The sequence below is a fragment of the Elgaria multicarinata genome, chromosome 17 (assembly GCF_023053635.1).
Source record: "Elgaria multicarinata webbii isolate HBS135686 ecotype San Diego chromosome 17, rElgMul1.1.pri, whole genome shotgun sequence".
NCBI lineage: Eukaryota > Metazoa > Chordata > Lepidosauria > Squamata > Anguidae > Elgaria > Elgaria multicarinata.
In genome coordinates, this window is record NC_086187.1 from 28682911 (window position 1) to 28699305 (window position 16395).

Sequence of the window (16395 nt, forward strand, 5' to 3'; positions counted from 1 at the left end):
TCCGTTTCGTGCTGCCCCGCCCGGGGAGGAAGGGAGGGGAGGGGCATTTGTGCTGCTGCTGCTGCTGCTGCTGCCCCCCTGCCCCCGCCTGCCCCCAACGGGCCGCTCCTCTGCTGGGCCCCCCAAGCCTGCCTGCCTGCCTGCCTGCGGCCCCTTCTTCGCCCCCCCCCCCCTTTCCCGGGTCTGCAAACAACTCATTGAAAAAAAAACCAGAAGAGCGAGGAAAGATACAAAAGTTTCAACGTTCCAAGAGGCGCGTTCCACGGGCGCCGATTGGAGGAGCTCGGCGGAGCCGCGTGACCGCCAGCCAATGGCAGGCCGCGCAGAGCCTGGTTGTAATGTTTCGGACGGGGGACGGCGACTTCGCGGCAGCCTCGGCGGACGGAGCAGCGGCCAGACGCCCCCGGGCCACGGTGAGCGCCTCGGTGGGGCCGGGCATCCCCCGGGGGCAGGGATGGGGGGGCGCCCCGCACCCTTGAGGAGGAGGGGGGCTGGATCCCATGGCCGGCCGGGCTCCTCCCCCCGGTCCACTTTCTGTGCAACCCCCCAACTCCGTAGCCTCCCCGGGGCTCAGCTTGACTCTGACGTGGGCCCCCTTCCGGAGGTGTTTGGACTACAACTCCCATCAACCTCAGCCAGCACAGCTCATGGGGCTGGAGGGCGTTGGGCTGGGGGCACAGCTGCCTTCTCTGGCCGGCTCACCTGCCTGGGCCGCTCTGGCCGGACCTTGTGCTTGGGCGGGGCTTCCCAGGGCTTTGGGGGGTGGGCATCCCCCTTGGGACGGGGGGGGGGAGGAGGAGGAGGAGACCTCCATCTCCATCATCATCATCATCATCATCATCATCGCCTTCTGCTGCTGGCCACGGGGGGGGGGGGGGAGAAGAGAGAGGGGGGTCCCGGAAGGCCACCTTTGCCCGCGGGGATGGGGTGGGGCTGCTCGAGAGAAAGGCGGGGGCGTTTTTGGTGCAACTTCTCCATGGGCTGAGAGGAGCTGAATAGTTGACTCTGGGGAATTTTCCTTACTCTGTTTTAAACCTTCAAGAACTCCCTTATTGATAAGAAATCGTAATGCTGCTGCTGCTGCTGCCCCTATTTGAGGCTCTTTCCAACCAGGCTTCTCTCCCAGATGTAGCTGTGGAGTTTGGGTCTCTCTTCCTGTCCTTAACTTTAGGGAGGCGGCTTTCACCTGGGTCTGAATGAAGTGTGGGCACCGCCGCGCCCCCTTGATTGTGTCTGGGGGAAAGTTCTGTATCACTCTGGAGTCTGGCATGCGGGTTCATGGCGCCCTGCCAGGACCGCTTTCGTGGCCCGCGCTGCGCTTTCTCCTAGGAGGCACAGAGGCCGTCAAACGGGGGGGGGGCTTGTGTGCGGGGGAGAAAACCCAGAATCCTCGTCTTTTGAACAGCGGGCTGCTGTGGAGCCGGAATGGCTCACCGGAGACTGTTGGTTTGTTTCGCAAGCGTCCGCATCCCACAAAAGTGTTTCTGCATATGAAACAATCAAGTACACAGTGACACCAGTAATGCAACCTTCCCCAACTTAACTGCCCTCAAAATGGGTTACACTACAATACCCATCACTCTCAGCCAGGGCAGGTGCTGTACTCCCACCCGTCTTGAGGGCCACAGGTTGGGGAACGTTGACATTATGCCTCGTGCTAAACATGAAACAATACTGATTGTTTTAGAGAGCAGAGAAATTGGACTTTGTTGCTGGAGTGGAGAAGCAAGTGGGACTCTTCTCTCTCTCTCTGTCTCCCTCCTGCATCCTCCCAGCCCTGGTCGCCACCCACCAAAACTTCCGGTTCCTCTATGACTCACTGGTTCTCCTAACGTCTGTCATCAGCTGTTCTACTTAGAGGAAGGAAACCAGCCTCACGCGTGGTGGCCGTTGGGGCCGCCAAGGGCTCTTGGTCTGTGATCGCTTTTTGCCTTGATGACAGATCAGGCTCCAGGGGAAGTCCTTGGTGGAGTCCTTGGGAATATATGGGTCTTTTGTGGGGTTTATTAAGGGTATTTTGTCGGGGTGGGGGCTGGGAATGACCTTTGTTCTTAAGTGCAGATTACTAGAAATCCTGTGGAAATCACTTTCCAGGCTAATAATCGAAAGGCCAGGCGTATCAGTTTGCAATATTTATTTATTTAATATCCTGCCTTTCTTCCAAATGGTCCTCACCACGTTTTATCCTCACAACAGCCCTGTGAGGTAGATTAGGCTGAGCTTCATGCGAAGAGCATCGTTTCCAAATTTGAGCCTGGGTCTTCCCATCCCTAGACTAACCACTGCACCACACTACCAACAAACTGGACATGTATATACTTCCAGTGGAGTAAATTCCCGGGTGCAATATACTATTCCCATATGTCTAGTCTTCAAGATGTGTGACAGCCCAACTTCAGCAACTACATGAAATGTCATCCTGGGTTACAGGTATTGGGAGGGGGGGTGGATGGAGGGGAGGGTTGTAAACAGTGAGGTCAGAAGGAAAGGAAATACAGCAAGTACAGGCTGTAGCAATCGTTTTATTAACAGTGGCCATTCACACTACAGTTGTTGCTGATAATGCAAACATTCTGACATTGACTAAAGTAATTAGCACATGGGATGACATAAAAAAAACCCACCTTTATCCCTATTCAAGCTGGAGGAGATAGAATCGAATTTATTCTTTGCTAATTCATTCTAATTGAATTTATTCTATGCCATAACAAATGTGTTAGTCCTTAAGGTGCCACAAGATTCAGACACAAAAGCTTTTCCCCTTCCCTGTTTCATCTTCACAACAGGTTAGGCTGAGAGACAGTAACTGGGCCGGGGACACCCAGGATGTGCCAGCTCCATATTTATTATTAACTTATTTATTAAGGCATTTGTATCCCGACCCATATCACAAGGATCTCGTATGTCCCTTCCTTCTTTCCGCACCAGAGGCTTAGGAGGGATCCGAGCCGTCGTTAATGAAATTGCTAAGGGAATTTGTAATTGGCTTTGGGAAGGGCCCCACTTCCTTTTGGAGGTAGCCAGAGTGAGGTCTCCGCGTGCCTCCTGGCTCCTCAAGCTGACATTCACAACGGACGGACGGCGAAGCGATGAGTTTTACCCCACCTCCCTTTGCCACGTTTTGGAGACGCTTGTTTTGCCTGCAGCACGCAGGCCTGGCTTGCGTTCCTCAGCGCTGGCGTCACGTCACGCTCGGCCTCTCCTTGTTCCCGGCCTCTCCAGAACCCTTCGGCGCACTTTCAGTGTCTGGCATCACTTGCTGCCCAGCTGTCTTCTGAGTTGTTTTGCCTCCCTGAACGTCTTCCTTTTTAATTCAGCAGCTTGAAACACAGATAGGGCTGAGCAAAACGGAAAGAGGAACTGTAAATTTAGTTTACAGTGCAATTTTTAAGAGGGCGGGGGGAGGGGGAAGTCTTGCCAACAGCAGATTAAAAAAAATAGCCATGTCAAGAAAAGTCCAGTTTAAATGTAAATTTTAAGTTCATCACACACACACACGCAAAGTTTATAGGGATAAAAGCATCAGACCTGGTTCAAGGCAGAGCACCAGCTGTGATTCCATGTATCCAGAGGTTTGTTTAGTATCTGGCTCAGAAATTATTTGTTTTTAGTACAATATTTATTGTACAATATTGTATTTTTACGGCTTTTAATCTTTTGTCAGCCTCCCAGAGAGTTTTGGACAGTGTAGAAATGTAATAAATGCAATGAAATAGAACATGAAAAGTAGTAATCCACCATTGAAAAGAATGACATTGCTAAAACCACTTTTAAAAGGCTGAGTTAAGAGATGTGTGGAGACCCATTGTAACTTCAGAGAGAGAGAGAGAGAGAGAGTGCGCATGTTGCACTTTGGGAGTGATGCAGGAGCAAGCCCTCACAGGCCGGACTCTGCAAGTGACGACGTCCTCAGAAAAGCCTCGCCTGCAGGTCTTAACAGCCCAATTCTTCGCGAGACGGGAGGTCCCGGACGCAGCCAGGCCCTAAGCTGTAACGGCTGAGAGCAATTCCTTGAATTGAGCCCGGGCAACAATTTGCAAGAAGGTTCAACACACAGGCTACTAAAGGGCGCAAGGGAAGCGTTTCTCATCCGTATTCTCTCCTCCCACCCCAGGAAAGGATGCTAGTGCGTTGCTAGAGCACTTCAACAATGAGTGACGACGCGGAGAGAAAACCGTCTGGCTCCGTGGAAGAAGAGCGGAATTACTGGAAGGAGCTGGCAGCAAAATATAAACAATGGTAAATGCACGTGGATTTCTTCCTGGGATTCAGGCAGGAGTTTGCCCCCCCCCCCCCCCGTGAGCCGCCTCTGGGAGCTGAGTAGCGCTTTGCGAGGCCGGGCTGCCAACGCGCGGCAGCGTCCCAGGAGAAAGGAGCATGGGGGGGGGGGGTGGCCAAGGGCGAGGGCTGAGCTGCTTTCCCTTGGTGATGGCGCCTAGCCATTGGATGACCCAGAAGCGTCTGGATAAACCTCCCGTGTACATCACCGGTCTAGGACTGGGGAAATTGGGAGAGGGGTGCGGGGTGGGGGTTCCTGACAGATCACCTCCAGGGTTGCGTCCAGCTCTTGTGAGTGACAAATTGTGCCAGGCTGGCATGACTGTGGCCGCCTTGGCTGTTCGCTGGCTTCTGCTGATCCTCCCTTCGTTAAAGTCGGGTGGCTTCATGCAACCACTGGGCGTGAGGCAGATGGAGGACAGCAAAACCCTGGCTCGTATTTTTGTGAACCTCCCAGGGAGCTTTGGCTATTGGGTGGTATAAAAACGCAACCAATCAATCGGCTCTCCGTCCGTGCCCGCTGCGTGCAGGTGCGGGCTTCGGCCTGGTGGTTTCTTTGAGAGCCAAGGAGATTTCAGCCGGCACGGCACAGTGTGTTGCTTCTCGGGATAAATTGCTACTGGAGTTGAGGTGGTAGCCCCTAGGCGCCTAGGAAGCGGACTTCTGTGGAGTCAGACTCTGGGTCCGTCTAGCCCAGTATTGTCAACACAGACTGGTAGCCGCACCTCTCTAGGGTTTCAGGTGGGAGGTTTTCCTGTGCTCCCTGTTGACGCCGGGGTGCCACGCAAGGGCTCTGCCACTGAGCCACGGCCCCTTCCCTTGCATGGAGAGGCCAGAGAGAAGGGCTGCGGCTTCAGCTGCAAGTTTAGATACGTCTTGTCTGTTTTAACTTGGGCTTTTATGCTCTATTATCTTTATGGCTGATGACTGCAGTAATACAACAGAGCTTGTATTATCTGTGTGCCAGGAGCACATGGACACCCAAGAGACACACAGAGAGAGACACACAGAGAGACACAGAGAGAGAGAGAGAGAGACCGGAATTCTGCTCCACCCACTATGGAGCAAGTTTCTTGCTTGTGTGTCTGTGGATAGGTGCTTGAACATGGTTTGGGCCCATGCCAAGGGACCAAGCAGGATTTGCAGTGGTCAGAGGTGAAGCTCCTTTCCCCGCGCCATGGTTGGCTAAACCACTGTGCCTCTGCCAGAGAAGGCCTCAGGCCCTTCCTGCACTTGCATAATATCTTCAGGTTGCAGAATCCAGCTCTTTCTTGGTGCAGAATCCAGACCGCAGAATTATAGATTTCCCGTTGCAGGGAGCGCCCTCCAGCCCTTGTTCTTAAGTCCTCCTGAGCCTGTCTAAGGTTGCGAGTTAAACGATGCCGGTCTTTGCCCTTCAGCGCCGAGAGTGCCCAGGAGGAACTGCGGGAGTTCCAGGAAGGGAGCCGGGAATACGAAGCCGAGCTGGAGATGCAGCTGCAGCAGCTGGAGTCCCGGAACAGAGACCTCCTGTCCGAGAACAACCGGCTGCGGGTGGAGGTCGAGTCCGTTAAGGTGACTGAGAGGAGCTGCAGGGAGCTTCCAGCTTCGGAAGCAGCAGGCTGCTGGAGACGCCCCATACTTGGGAGGGGGAGGGGGCTGTTTCCTTTCTGCCCCGCTGGACAAGACTCTGGAATTGGGTGGAAATACTTGGGCCGGAAGCAATGCTTATGCTTAGAAGCACGGGTATATGGTTCTCCACCCCGCTGCTGGGTAGAACTTGACAGAGGCGTCACTGGACAAGCAGCTCTTTCATTTGTTCATTCAAGCAAGCCGGGGGATGGGACGCAGCGACAGCCCGGGAGCAGCGAGACAGAGGCGCTATTGATGCTCTGCTCAGCTGCTTTTCGGTTACAATGGGGGGTACGGGAAGCCCAGGCCAGGCCAGGGGCCGGCTTTGGAAGGGGGTGGACGGGCTCCGACGACGTGCCGGTGGCCCAGATTCTGGCACACCAGAGGCTGCCAGGACCACCCAGTGCACGCCGTGTCCCCCGTCCGGCTGCGGAGTCCGTGACCTCCGCATGGAAAGGCAGCCGGCCCTCGCTCTGGGCTTTGGAACGTGTGTCCCCAACACAATGGGACCTGCCTCGTTGTCTTTGGAGGGGATTGAGGGGTGCCAGGAGGGGCGGATTTGGGAAGGACAGGAGGGGGCTCTCCCCCCACCCCCGGAGCCTTTCCTGACTTTGTGTGGGAACCGGCTGCTGGGCAGTGCAGTGCAGTGCCAGCCCGGCCACGACGCATAAAGCCCGGTGCTTAAGGGCCACCAGGATTCAAAGCAAATTCATGGGCAAATTCCTGGAGGAGTCGGAGGAGACTATCCCTGGCTGCTCTTCCAGATGGCTCTGTGCTGCCTACAGCCCTTCTCAGTAGCCCCAGGGTCTTCGCCTGACCTAGAGGTGGAGCGAGCTGTTGCGCCGTGACGTCAGTTTCCATCTGCCCAATCCCCCACCACCACCAATTTCCTGCCGGTTGCATGTGTAGAAACGTCTGGCTCAGTCAGCGGAGGACCTGCGTGGCTGATTCTTTGGCTCTGGCTTTGTTTTGCGTAGGAGAAGATCACGGCCCAGCACTCCGAGGGCTACCAGCAGATCTCCACCCTGGAGGAAGAGCTGGGCCAGACGAGAGCCATCAAGGACCAGCTGCAGAAGTACATCCGGGAGCTGGAGCAATCCAACGACGACCTGGAAAGGGCAAAGAGGTACCCGCTGCGTCTGGAAAGGGCTGCCCCTCCCCCTTTGACCCTTGTAGGAGTTGGGCTCCGGACACATATGGCAGCTTCTCCTTTAGTCCAGGTTGCAGCAATCCAGCCTGGGTGACCCTGTTTGGCTCAAGGAGGGCTACCTTGGGGTTACTCACAGCTTGGGGCCACGGTATCTAGAGGACCACCTCTTCATTTCATTCATTACATGGCTGTACCCCAAAATAGCCAAAGATCTCTGTTTGGCTGCTCTTGAGCAAGGCTTTTCTGTGGCGGCCCCCAAATTGTGGAAGCCCTCCCATTTGAGATCCGCCTGGCACCCACTTTCTTGACTTCTCAGTGTCAAGCAAACACCTTTCTATTCTCCCAGCCCTTTAAAAAGAACTTTTAACTGCTGCTGCTTTTTATTTTCAATGAAATGTTTAATGCTGCGTTTTAAAATCATTTTCCTGTGTTTTAGCTGCTAGGATATTTGCCTTTTAATTTAAAATTATTTAAAAATATTGTTGCTACTTTAAAAAGTTTTACAATTCTTTTAATGTGTTTTATCATTGTTTTCCCCACATATATTATTATGCATGTTGCCCCTGAGGACTTTGGCTGTAGGGCTAATATCCACACCGACATCCAGAAAGCAGTCATATTTAAAATATGTTCAACAGTCAGGAAATTAGCGAATCAGTAAAAGACAGCATGACTTGTCACACAGAGAAGGGCCAGGATCTCTTCTCCATCCTCCCAGAGTGCAGGACACGGAATAATGGGCTCAAGTTAAAGGAAGCCAGATTCCGGCTGGACATCAGGAAAATCTTCCTGACTGTTAGAGCAGTACGACAATGGAACCAGTTCCCTAGGGAGGTTGTGGGCTCTCCCACACTAGAGGCCTTCAAGAGGCAGCTGGACAGCCACCTGTCAGGGATGCTTTAGGGTGGATTCCTGCATTGAGCAGGGGGTTGGACTCGATGGCCTTGTAGGCCCCTTCCAACTCTGCTATTCTATGATTCTAAGCCCGTCATGTCTGTCTAGAAAAACCACCACGAGCGAGAAAAGGGAGGAGGAGGAGGAGGAGGAATAATACACCCCTTTTATTTTTGTTTATTTATTATTGCATTTATATCCCGCCTTTTTCCTCCAAGGAACCCAAGGCGGCATACATAATCCTCCTCTTCCTCTCCATTTTATCCTCACGACAACAACCCTGTGAGGTGGGTTGGCCTGACAGCCTGTGCCTGGCCCAAAGTCACCCCGTGGGTTTCCATGGCCGAGTGGGGACTAGAACCCGGATCTCCCGACTCCCAGTCTGGCACTCTAGCCCCTACACCACACTGACTCTCACACTGACTCTTTACCATTCACAACACTCGTGTGCTACTGTTCTACCTCCACATCTGGATGGGGATTTGAACCCAGGTCTTCCTAATCCAACCCTGTCACATTTTTTGGTTGCCAGCAAGCTAATTCTGACCTTGTCCTCTTCCCAGAGCCACGATAATGTCTTTAGAAGATTTTGAGCAGCGGATGAACCAGGCCATTGAAAGAAATGCGTTCCTAGAGAGCGAGCTGGACGAGAAGGAGAATCTCTTGGAGTCGGTGCAGCGACTGAAAGATGAAGCCAGAGGTTAGCTAAGGCCTTGTTTGTTTGTTTGTTTGAGACATTTCCACTCCCTCCCCCCCATCCCCACCCCCCAGGGTATCACCGCCTTGCGTGCTCCCTTCCTCCTTCTAGATCTGCGTCAAGAGCTTGCTGTGCAGCAGAAGCAGGAGAAGCCCAGGGCCTCGGCAGAAGCGGCGCTGGAATCGGAGCGGATGGATACAGCTGTGCAAGCGACGCTATCTGGGCCTTCCACTCCCTCGGCCCGTCGGGGGCCTGGTGTTGGAATGAGCACCCCAGGAACATTCCGGAGAGGTGAGAGGAGCATTTTAATTCCTCCCTCCACCTTGGGGTCCTTTTCAGTTCTTTTATTTGGGGTACTTTTTCATAGCCAAGTTGTGTGGAGCAAAGCAGGTAAAGTAGTAGCCATGCAATGTGCTTTAGTGTACTTTAATGTGGCTTAAATAAATGCAATGAACTGGGAATTCAGCCAGGATGTAAATGACTGTAGGATGGAAAAGAAGCCAAAATGAAATATGACTTTGTCTATTATTGCCCTGGGACTTTTGCAAACCGTTAACCTCTCCTTAAAAGGAAGCTGCAGAGGTGTAAGAGTTGGCAAGAAGAGAACCGCTTCTGAGACCTTTTGAAACTGCCCCCTACAGCCTTGAGGATTTGCTCCTTAATAACAATGCAAAAAATAATATTTGGGGAGGAAACTAATATTCATAGGAAGCTGCATTCTGCACCTGTTTCTCTGCTTGGGGAACATACATAGCAACTCACTCGGGATTTGCACCATGTAAATAGAAATACCTTTTTCTCAAGGCTTTGAGGACGGCTACAGCGCAACGCCCCTGACACCAGCAGCGCGGATATCGGCACTCAACATCGTGGGGGACCTGCTCCGCAAAGTTGGGGTGAGTCACCTGCGCTGGGCAGAACGAGGGAGGTGAAAACACACCGGTCTTTTCAGTGCCCGGCGAAGCCCTTCTAATTTTTCTAGGCTTTGGTTTTTTGTCTTCCAAGTTGTTTTGTTTTTTAAGAAATAATCGCATTTTCCCCTAGATCTTTGCATTGATGCTGGCTTTACTTTGGTTTTAATTCTGTTTTTAATCTGAGGGTTTTCATAATATATTTGACTATGTTACTATATTTTCTGGTTTAAAGTTTTGCCTTCTGAACGGTCCAGAGAGTTTCAGCTATTGGGTTCGCGTGTCATCCTATGAGGAAGACCTTCCTTTTTGGGAGAAAGCTTTAAGTGAGGGCTGGCAACTGGCGCTGCTGCGGGTGTTTAGTTCTTGAGGGCTGTCGCTCAGGGCTTGAGCCCCTGCATTTGATGCAGGAAGTTCACCAGCTCCAGGTAACGGGATCAGGGTGCGAGTGATGCGAAATAACTCTTCTCTACCGGAGAGCTGCTGCCAGCCAGGGCAGGCAATACTGGGCTAGATGCGCAATGAGGCAGCCTTCAAGGCGGGGGCAGGAGGCATTCCTCAGGGGTCTGGCTTGGCGTGGGAGTTCCCAGGTGCTGACCGCTCCTGGAGATATCACTTGGAGCAGGGGGATGGACTCAATGGCCTTAAAGGTCCCTTCCAACTCTACTGTTCTATGATCTTGGGCTGGGCTTTGCTCTCTAAGCAACGGCGGGGAGCGGCCTTCGCTTCCAGTGGCTCGTTTATCCCTCTTCGTTCTCGGCCAGTTCCGTCTCGAAAACAGGACCATGGGGGAACTGAATTTGGGGCCTTGCCTTCAGTTTCCTGAGATATTGAGAATGATGGAGAATGAGGAGACACAAGGGCCCGGTCCGGGGGAAGTTCTTGTGCAGCTCCCTCTGTTCATTTTGGTGCAGGAAAGCCCCCTGCCGGATTGGGTCAAAAGATTTGCATCTGCAGCTTTTCCAGTGCGGAGTGTTGAGGTGCTGTTTGCAGGAGGGGAGGGGAGGGGAGGGGAGGGGAGGGGAGGGGAGGGGAGGGGACACACACACACCCAGGCAGGACTGTTTTTTTCCTAAACAAATTTCTGCTTCTGCATTCCATGCACACAAGCAAGAATCTCCCGGGTGATGGCTGCGGAAGCAGACGACTATTATTATTATTATTTACATTTGTATACCGCCCCATAGCTGAAGCTCTCTGGGCAGTTTACACAGACTAGCCAAGAATCCCTGGGCGACACGTCTGGGAGCCGTCTAGCCCGTCAGACCGGTAGAAACGCCGGCCCTGAGGTCCATTTCAGAACCCCCCGCAGGGGGGATTTAAGGACCGGGATCGCTGACCCTCCTCGCCCGGTGTTCTATATTGACAGAAACGTTGCTTTTGCTCCTAGGCGCTGGAATCCAAGCTGGCCTCCTGTCGAAACTTTGTGTATAGCCAGGCTCCGTACCGAACCACACCAGTCTGCCTGGGCGTAGAAGCCTTTGAGCGGCAGCTGAGAAGCCCCTACGCTCCCCAAGGGTGAGTCCTTGCCTTCCACTTATTCTTATTTTTAACACAGAGACAGAAATTTTTAATCTGATGCAACAAATGCGGACAGCATGCTTTGCCCAGCCACCGTTGTGGTGTGGAGTTCCTGTTGCTAATATTACCTTCACATGAGACCTGTAGCAAAACTTCCTAGCAGGTGTCCTGCTGTTCAGGGTGCTGGCCAGCTAGGCCCTCCTGCAAGATTTTGCCCCCATCAGCCCTGCTGGGAATTGTAGTCCTACACAGGATGGAGGACACCAGGTTGGGGAAGGCTAAGTTAAGATGTAAGGTAGTGGTTTGAAACAGTGAGATTTTCCAAACCATCCCCACCTCTTGTAGCAATGAGTTCCATAAGTGGCTTTTGCATTATGTGAAGGAGCGCTCTCCCTCTCGCCTGTCTTCAGCACGCTACCCGTCCCTTTCATTCTCCCTGTCCAGGCGCTGCGTTCTTTCCACCCTGGAGTCTCGCGTTCAACCTTCCATTTTCTCCATAAGACAAAGGGGCTTAAACCTCTCACAAAGAAGGGTTCTGGTGCCTTCCTGAAGCGTAGCTAAGGAGAGAAAAGGGCACAGGGGAGAGGCCCCCCAAACCGCAGGCCTGTGGTGGCTCCATCTTGAAATCCCAGGTCAGGAGCCCCATCTAAGTGGGGGCACTGGGGGGCAGCAGGAATTAAGGGGCAGAGCTGGGCAAAGCGGACACCCCAAACCTTCTCACTGGAAGTGCAACTAAAATCCATTCCTGCTTGATCAGCCGCCTCCATCAAAACAATGAGGGCTAGAACGCTGTTGGTGACCACTAACATTTCTACCTATCCTTTGAATTCATTTTTTAAAATAAATTAATCATATTCCTATACCGTCCAGTCGCCAAAGGTCTCCAGGCGGTTCACAACAGTTAAACCACAAAATACATTTGCTGCTTCCTGTTCTCTTAACTCTCCATCCAGAGGTTAGGGAATTGTTGCCCGTCCAGCTGTTTTGGGCTACAAGCCATGACCGTCGGCTGTGCTGGTTGGGTTTAGGGGAGTTGCCGTCCAACGCCTCTGGAGCACACTGGGTTGCCTTCCCAAGCCTGACCTGCTTCTGCGTTCATACAGTAATGCCTCCCCCGCCCTGCTGTTCCTACAGGATGGCCAAGCGACTGGATCTGGGGCCGCCGCGACCATCACACCTCGCCGGACCGGGAGGCCTTCCTCCCCAAGGGGTCGTCCAGATGCTCCTCTGAGGGACGGCGAGGCCAAGGCGTTCTCCGTCGTACAGAGGCCTGCTCCTCTGTCAGTTTCTAACGGGACACCAACGCCCAGTCCTGGCCCACTCACCTGTGGCCGAGGGAGGGAGGGAGGGAGGGGAGGAGGGAGGAGAGAATCGTGGGGAGGGGGCTGTGCCCAGAGAGATGGAGCGGCCTTGCATCCCACCCAGCTGTTGTCGTTGGTGGTGCTGAGGTACAGCGAAACCGCAACAGGAGGCCCAGATGTGCAGCCAGCAACGACAAGGCCCAGGACTCGGTAGGGGACGAGGATAAACTGACCTCCTTAAATCTGCCCCTGGGACTGCTCTAGCTTACAAAACTAGCTGAAGACTTCCTGGTGGGTGTCGGTGTCTGAGAGCCATCCTTGGGGCAGAAGCCAGAGCTCTTGAGCCACGGATCTAGTCACAAAATCGAGTTGGTGGAGCGAGCGGCTGCTTCAGGATTGCTGACGAGCGAAGAACGTCGCCTTCTGTGGATGGAAACAGCTGGCCCTCCTGTGGCATGAACTTGGGTTTACCTGCCGGCACCTTCGAGGATTTCCTTCTGGAGGATTTTAATCTCTGCCGCCGATAGCCGTGCCCCGCTCTTCGGCTCCTTTGGTTAAGAGCTTCCTGCAATCCGAGCGCACCTGGTTTCGCTTTTCTGCTGGTGCTTCGAGAATGGACTTTTAAACCCTAAAGCAAACTTCTGTGAAGCCAGCCAGAAGTTTTAAAAACGAGGAAGGCCTGCATTGTTATTTTTTGACCGCAGAGACAGACGTTCTTAATCTGATGCAAGGATGCAGCAGATTTCTTGGCTTTGGTTTTAAATTTAATAATGTTAAGAGGTTTTAACATTTGGGTCTCTAAAGGCCGTTCTCAGCTGTGTTTGTAAGAAGCAGCAGTTTGCATTGCATAAATGGAGGACCTTTGTCTTAAAATCTTTCTAGATGTCAGGAGCGTCTGTTCACGGGCTCAGTTGAGATGGAATGGAAGTCTTTTGCTCAACGGCGTCTTTGTTTCAACTGGGCCTACATGGGCCGGATTCCTCCGGGATTGTGACTTGGTGTTTCTTTACATCGTAGAAGCACCAACTGGTGTGCAGTTTAAGTTTTGGGAAGGTCAAAAGTAGCTGATGTCGAATCTACTAAAGGAACCCTAACTCAACCTAGCCCCAATGCAATAAACAGACAACTAATTTTTTTCCAGCCTACACTTCTTCAGTAGTCTTGGTGTGGGTTCGAGAGTAAAGTATACAGGGTTGTTGACGGCAGAATTTTAGATCTGGAAATGGTGTCACCCCCAATGGAGGCTGCAGTACTCCTATGGATAAAGTGGCATTTTGTGCCTATGGGGGGGTGGGGGGGGACGTGGTGCCAGGACTACCATTGACCCCTGTCTTTGTAGCCAGAGCCCTGGAACAGCCTCGCCCAGCCTGCTGTCTTCCTGACGTTTCTGGTTGAGGCACGCTGGGCATTGTAGTCCTAGAAGGCTGCCCTACTATAGTCATGAAATTCACCCACCACCTGAAGCCTCCCAAATGTTCAGGAAACCCTTTTCTGGGGTGGGAGGAGGGAGCAGAATTGTTCCTCACTTTGTACAGCTTAGTGCTAAATCAGCACGCCTGCCCCATCAGAAGCGAAGTCAGGGAGTCCGTCGTGGGGGGCAGGCTCTCGTGGAACCGGGTGCAAACAGAGCTTTCCTGTTAGGACGTCCCAGCAGGGAGCAAGCCCCTAGTCCTCTGTGAGGACAGACAAGCGCTTGAGCTCCCGCTGACAGCTGGGCCACGGAGCGTGTCCAGGGTGGCCCTGCACACGTCGCCCCAACAAGACTCCACAACAGCCCCATTGATTTTATAGACCTTTATTCGTGTGTGTTAAGCACAAAGTTCCTCTGAAACAATAACAGCTGGTGTGTTCTTTCTTCATTCCCTCCCCCCATCCCTCCCCCAAAAAGACATGGCTAAGAAAGGCACTTTGGTCTTGTGAACTGTGTGGCGCTGGGGGTGCAGGACCCAGGAAGAAAAAGGGGGGGGGGACTGAGTAGGAAGGGGGAATGAAGGGGCAGCGGCAGCATCAGGGAAGGAGCCCCCGGCTGGGTGGGCGCCGTCTTGCGGCTGGCACGCCCGGGGCCCCCAGGCGTTTGGCTCTGGTCACACCAAGAGCGTTGCCTTTTCCCCTCCGTGAAGCAGAGCTGCTCTGAAAGAACTCCTGGGGGGAAAAGCCGTTCCGCAACAGCGAAGAGTGTTGGTGTGTACACCGGAGTAAAAGGCGGCTGTGCTCGGTTCATTGTCATGAGGTGGGGGTCTGTGGCTCTAGGATAAATAAAGCAGCATACAGTGCTACAATCACCCCCCCTCCCTTATTATTATCGTCATTCTTTTATTTTTGGGTTTCAGTGCTTTAAAATCAGCAAGCGTGGCGTTTTATTATTCACTGGCTTTTGTTCCGTTGAAATCGCCGTCGCGGCCGTCTGCTTCCTCCTCGGAGCCTTCGGCAGCATTTTCGATGACACGCCGCCCGCCGCCACCGGATCGGCGCGAGGGGGCGAAGGCGGCTGGCTCGTTCCCACGCCTGCGGTAAAGAGGGAAAAGAGGCATCAGGTTCCAGCCGCAGCTCCTTCGCGAGGTTCCCTTTGAAGGTGGGGGAAGGTCAAAGCTTTAGGGCGGAGAAGAGTTGAGGGTCTCTAGTTCACAAGCCAGCTACACCCCTTTGGCCTGTCTTCTTCCCGGGGGGACGGGGCGCCCGGCCCCTTTCCTCGCAAAGGATCCAAAACCATCTCTCGGTGGGCCAACTGAGATCCAGCACTCAAATGGCAACTCTTGGGTTGCCTGTTTGCCTCTAGATGAGTGGTTGCTAAGAACCAAAGGATGGGGCTGTAAGGCCCAGCGTCCTGCTTCTCATAGCAGCGAGCCTTGTACTTCTGGGAATCCCACAAGGAGGGGCTGAAGGCAGCGGGGGCCCTCCCGTGACCGATACCGCCTCTACCGAGGGGGGGTTCTGTTTAGCCATTGGGGCTCTTGACATCTCTCATCTCCCTTTCAAAGTCATCTAAGCTCGGGGCCGGATCTTGTGGTAGTGAGTTCCATAAGTTAACTATGCATGGTGTGAAGGAGGACGTTTCTTTCACCCATCTGCATTCCGCTAGTATTTTGAGAGAGGGGGGGAAATGCCTGCCTCTTCACATTCTCCACACCAGGCATCATTTTGTGCACCTCTATCATGTCTCCCCTTAGCCTCCTTTTTTCCAAACTAAACAATCCCAGCTGTTGCCACCTTCCCTCCTAGGAGAGATGCTCCAGCCGCTTGATAATTTGAGTTGCCCCTTTTTCCAGCTCTATAATATCTTTTTGCTTGTCTTTCTCTAGTTTTATGGTACCCCCTGGGGGGGGGGGTGGAGGGCGGGCAAAGAGTAGACTTAAATGGAATGAAACAGTTGGGGTCACCCCAGTCCTGGTCAGAAAGAGGAGAGGCTGGCTGAGGTGGTGGGTAAAACGCAGGTGCTAGGAGAGGAGGCGATCTTTAAAAGTATCTGGAGCAACAGCAGCAGCAGCAGCAAAGCCAGAGCAGGGCGGGGGCGGTTCCGGCAAAAGAGAATCTACAAATATTACAGAACGTGAGCGGATCCGTCGCTTGGGAAAGTGGTTTTTGCAGGCTGTGGGTGAAGGAGGAGGAAGGAGCTGGATGGGTCCAAGCAAGTTCCAGCCGAGCGGCTGGAGAACCCTCGCTGGGCGCTTCACTGCGGTGACTGTCTGGAGGGAGAAGCGCTGGAGAGGGCAGCGTTCAGCAACCTAAAAACCCCTCTCCCTTTTTAATTGCGTTTTTTAGGCCTTAAGGCAAAATGGTGGGATTGCGTTTGGTGCCAAATCCACCCACAGCTCGCTCCCAGTTCTGGCGCTGTGCATCAGAGCTGTCAAGCAAGCCAGTTCCTCCCCAAAGGCAGCCCAATTGCGGAACGCTCATATGCATCATGATACATTCATATTATTAGTTGTACCCGTAATTGTGCCTTTCTGGTCCTACGCAGCATATCGCTTTGTGGTTTGCAAAGGTAGTTAGTTTAAATATGATGCTCTAACTGAGGGGAAGGAGGAAGCAAAT

The 16395-nt window shown here is 53.2% G+C and overlaps 2 protein-coding genes across 3 annotated transcripts in view; one reads left to right on the forward strand and one right to left on the reverse strand.

Annotated features, from left to right (window-relative positions):
- The first annotated feature begins 229 nt into the window (after window positions 1-229).
- NDE1 (nudE neurodevelopment protein 1) lies at window positions 230-12393 on the forward strand. The gene is made up of 9 exons (XM_063143601.1): window positions 230-413; window positions 4115-4239; window positions 5679-5832; window positions 6867-7015; window positions 8497-8633; window positions 8742-8921; window positions 9435-9526; window positions 10932-11059; window positions 12197-12393. Exons 2-9 carry the CDS (start codon window positions 4151-4153, stop codon window positions 12291-12293), a joined length of 1026 nt encoding a protein of 341 aa, XP_062999671.1. The 5' UTR covers window positions 230-413; window positions 4115-4150; the 3' UTR covers window positions 12294-12393.
- Window positions 12394-14142: 1749 nt separating this feature from the next.
- Window positions 14143-16395, reverse strand: part of MYH11 (myosin heavy chain 11) — a 67200-nt gene continuing 64947 nt past the window's right edge. For both annotated transcript variants that reach the window (XM_063143368.1, XM_063143367.1), the window contains one exon: window positions 14143-14868. In XM_063143368.1, coding sequence (XP_062999438.1) covers window positions 14724-14868 — 145 coding nt within the window. In that variant the 3' untranslated portion in view covers window positions 14143-14723. The remainder of the gene's footprint in view (window positions 14869-16395) is intronic.

Bases quoted from the DNA above. Each gene is read 5' to 3' on its own strand.
- NDE1 (XM_063143601.1), top strand. From the start codon at position 4,151: ATGAGTGACGACGCGGAGAGAAAACCGTCTGGCTCCGTGGAAGAAGAG. The intron at 7,016-8,496 runs GTACCCGCTGCG...TCCTCTTCCCAG, and splicing joins GACCTGGAAAGGGCAAAGAG to AGCCACGATAATGTCTTTAG. The intron at 11,060-12,196 runs GTGAGTCCTTGC...CTGTTCCTACAG, and splicing joins AGCCCCTACGCTCCCCAAGG to GATGGCCAAGCGACTGGATC.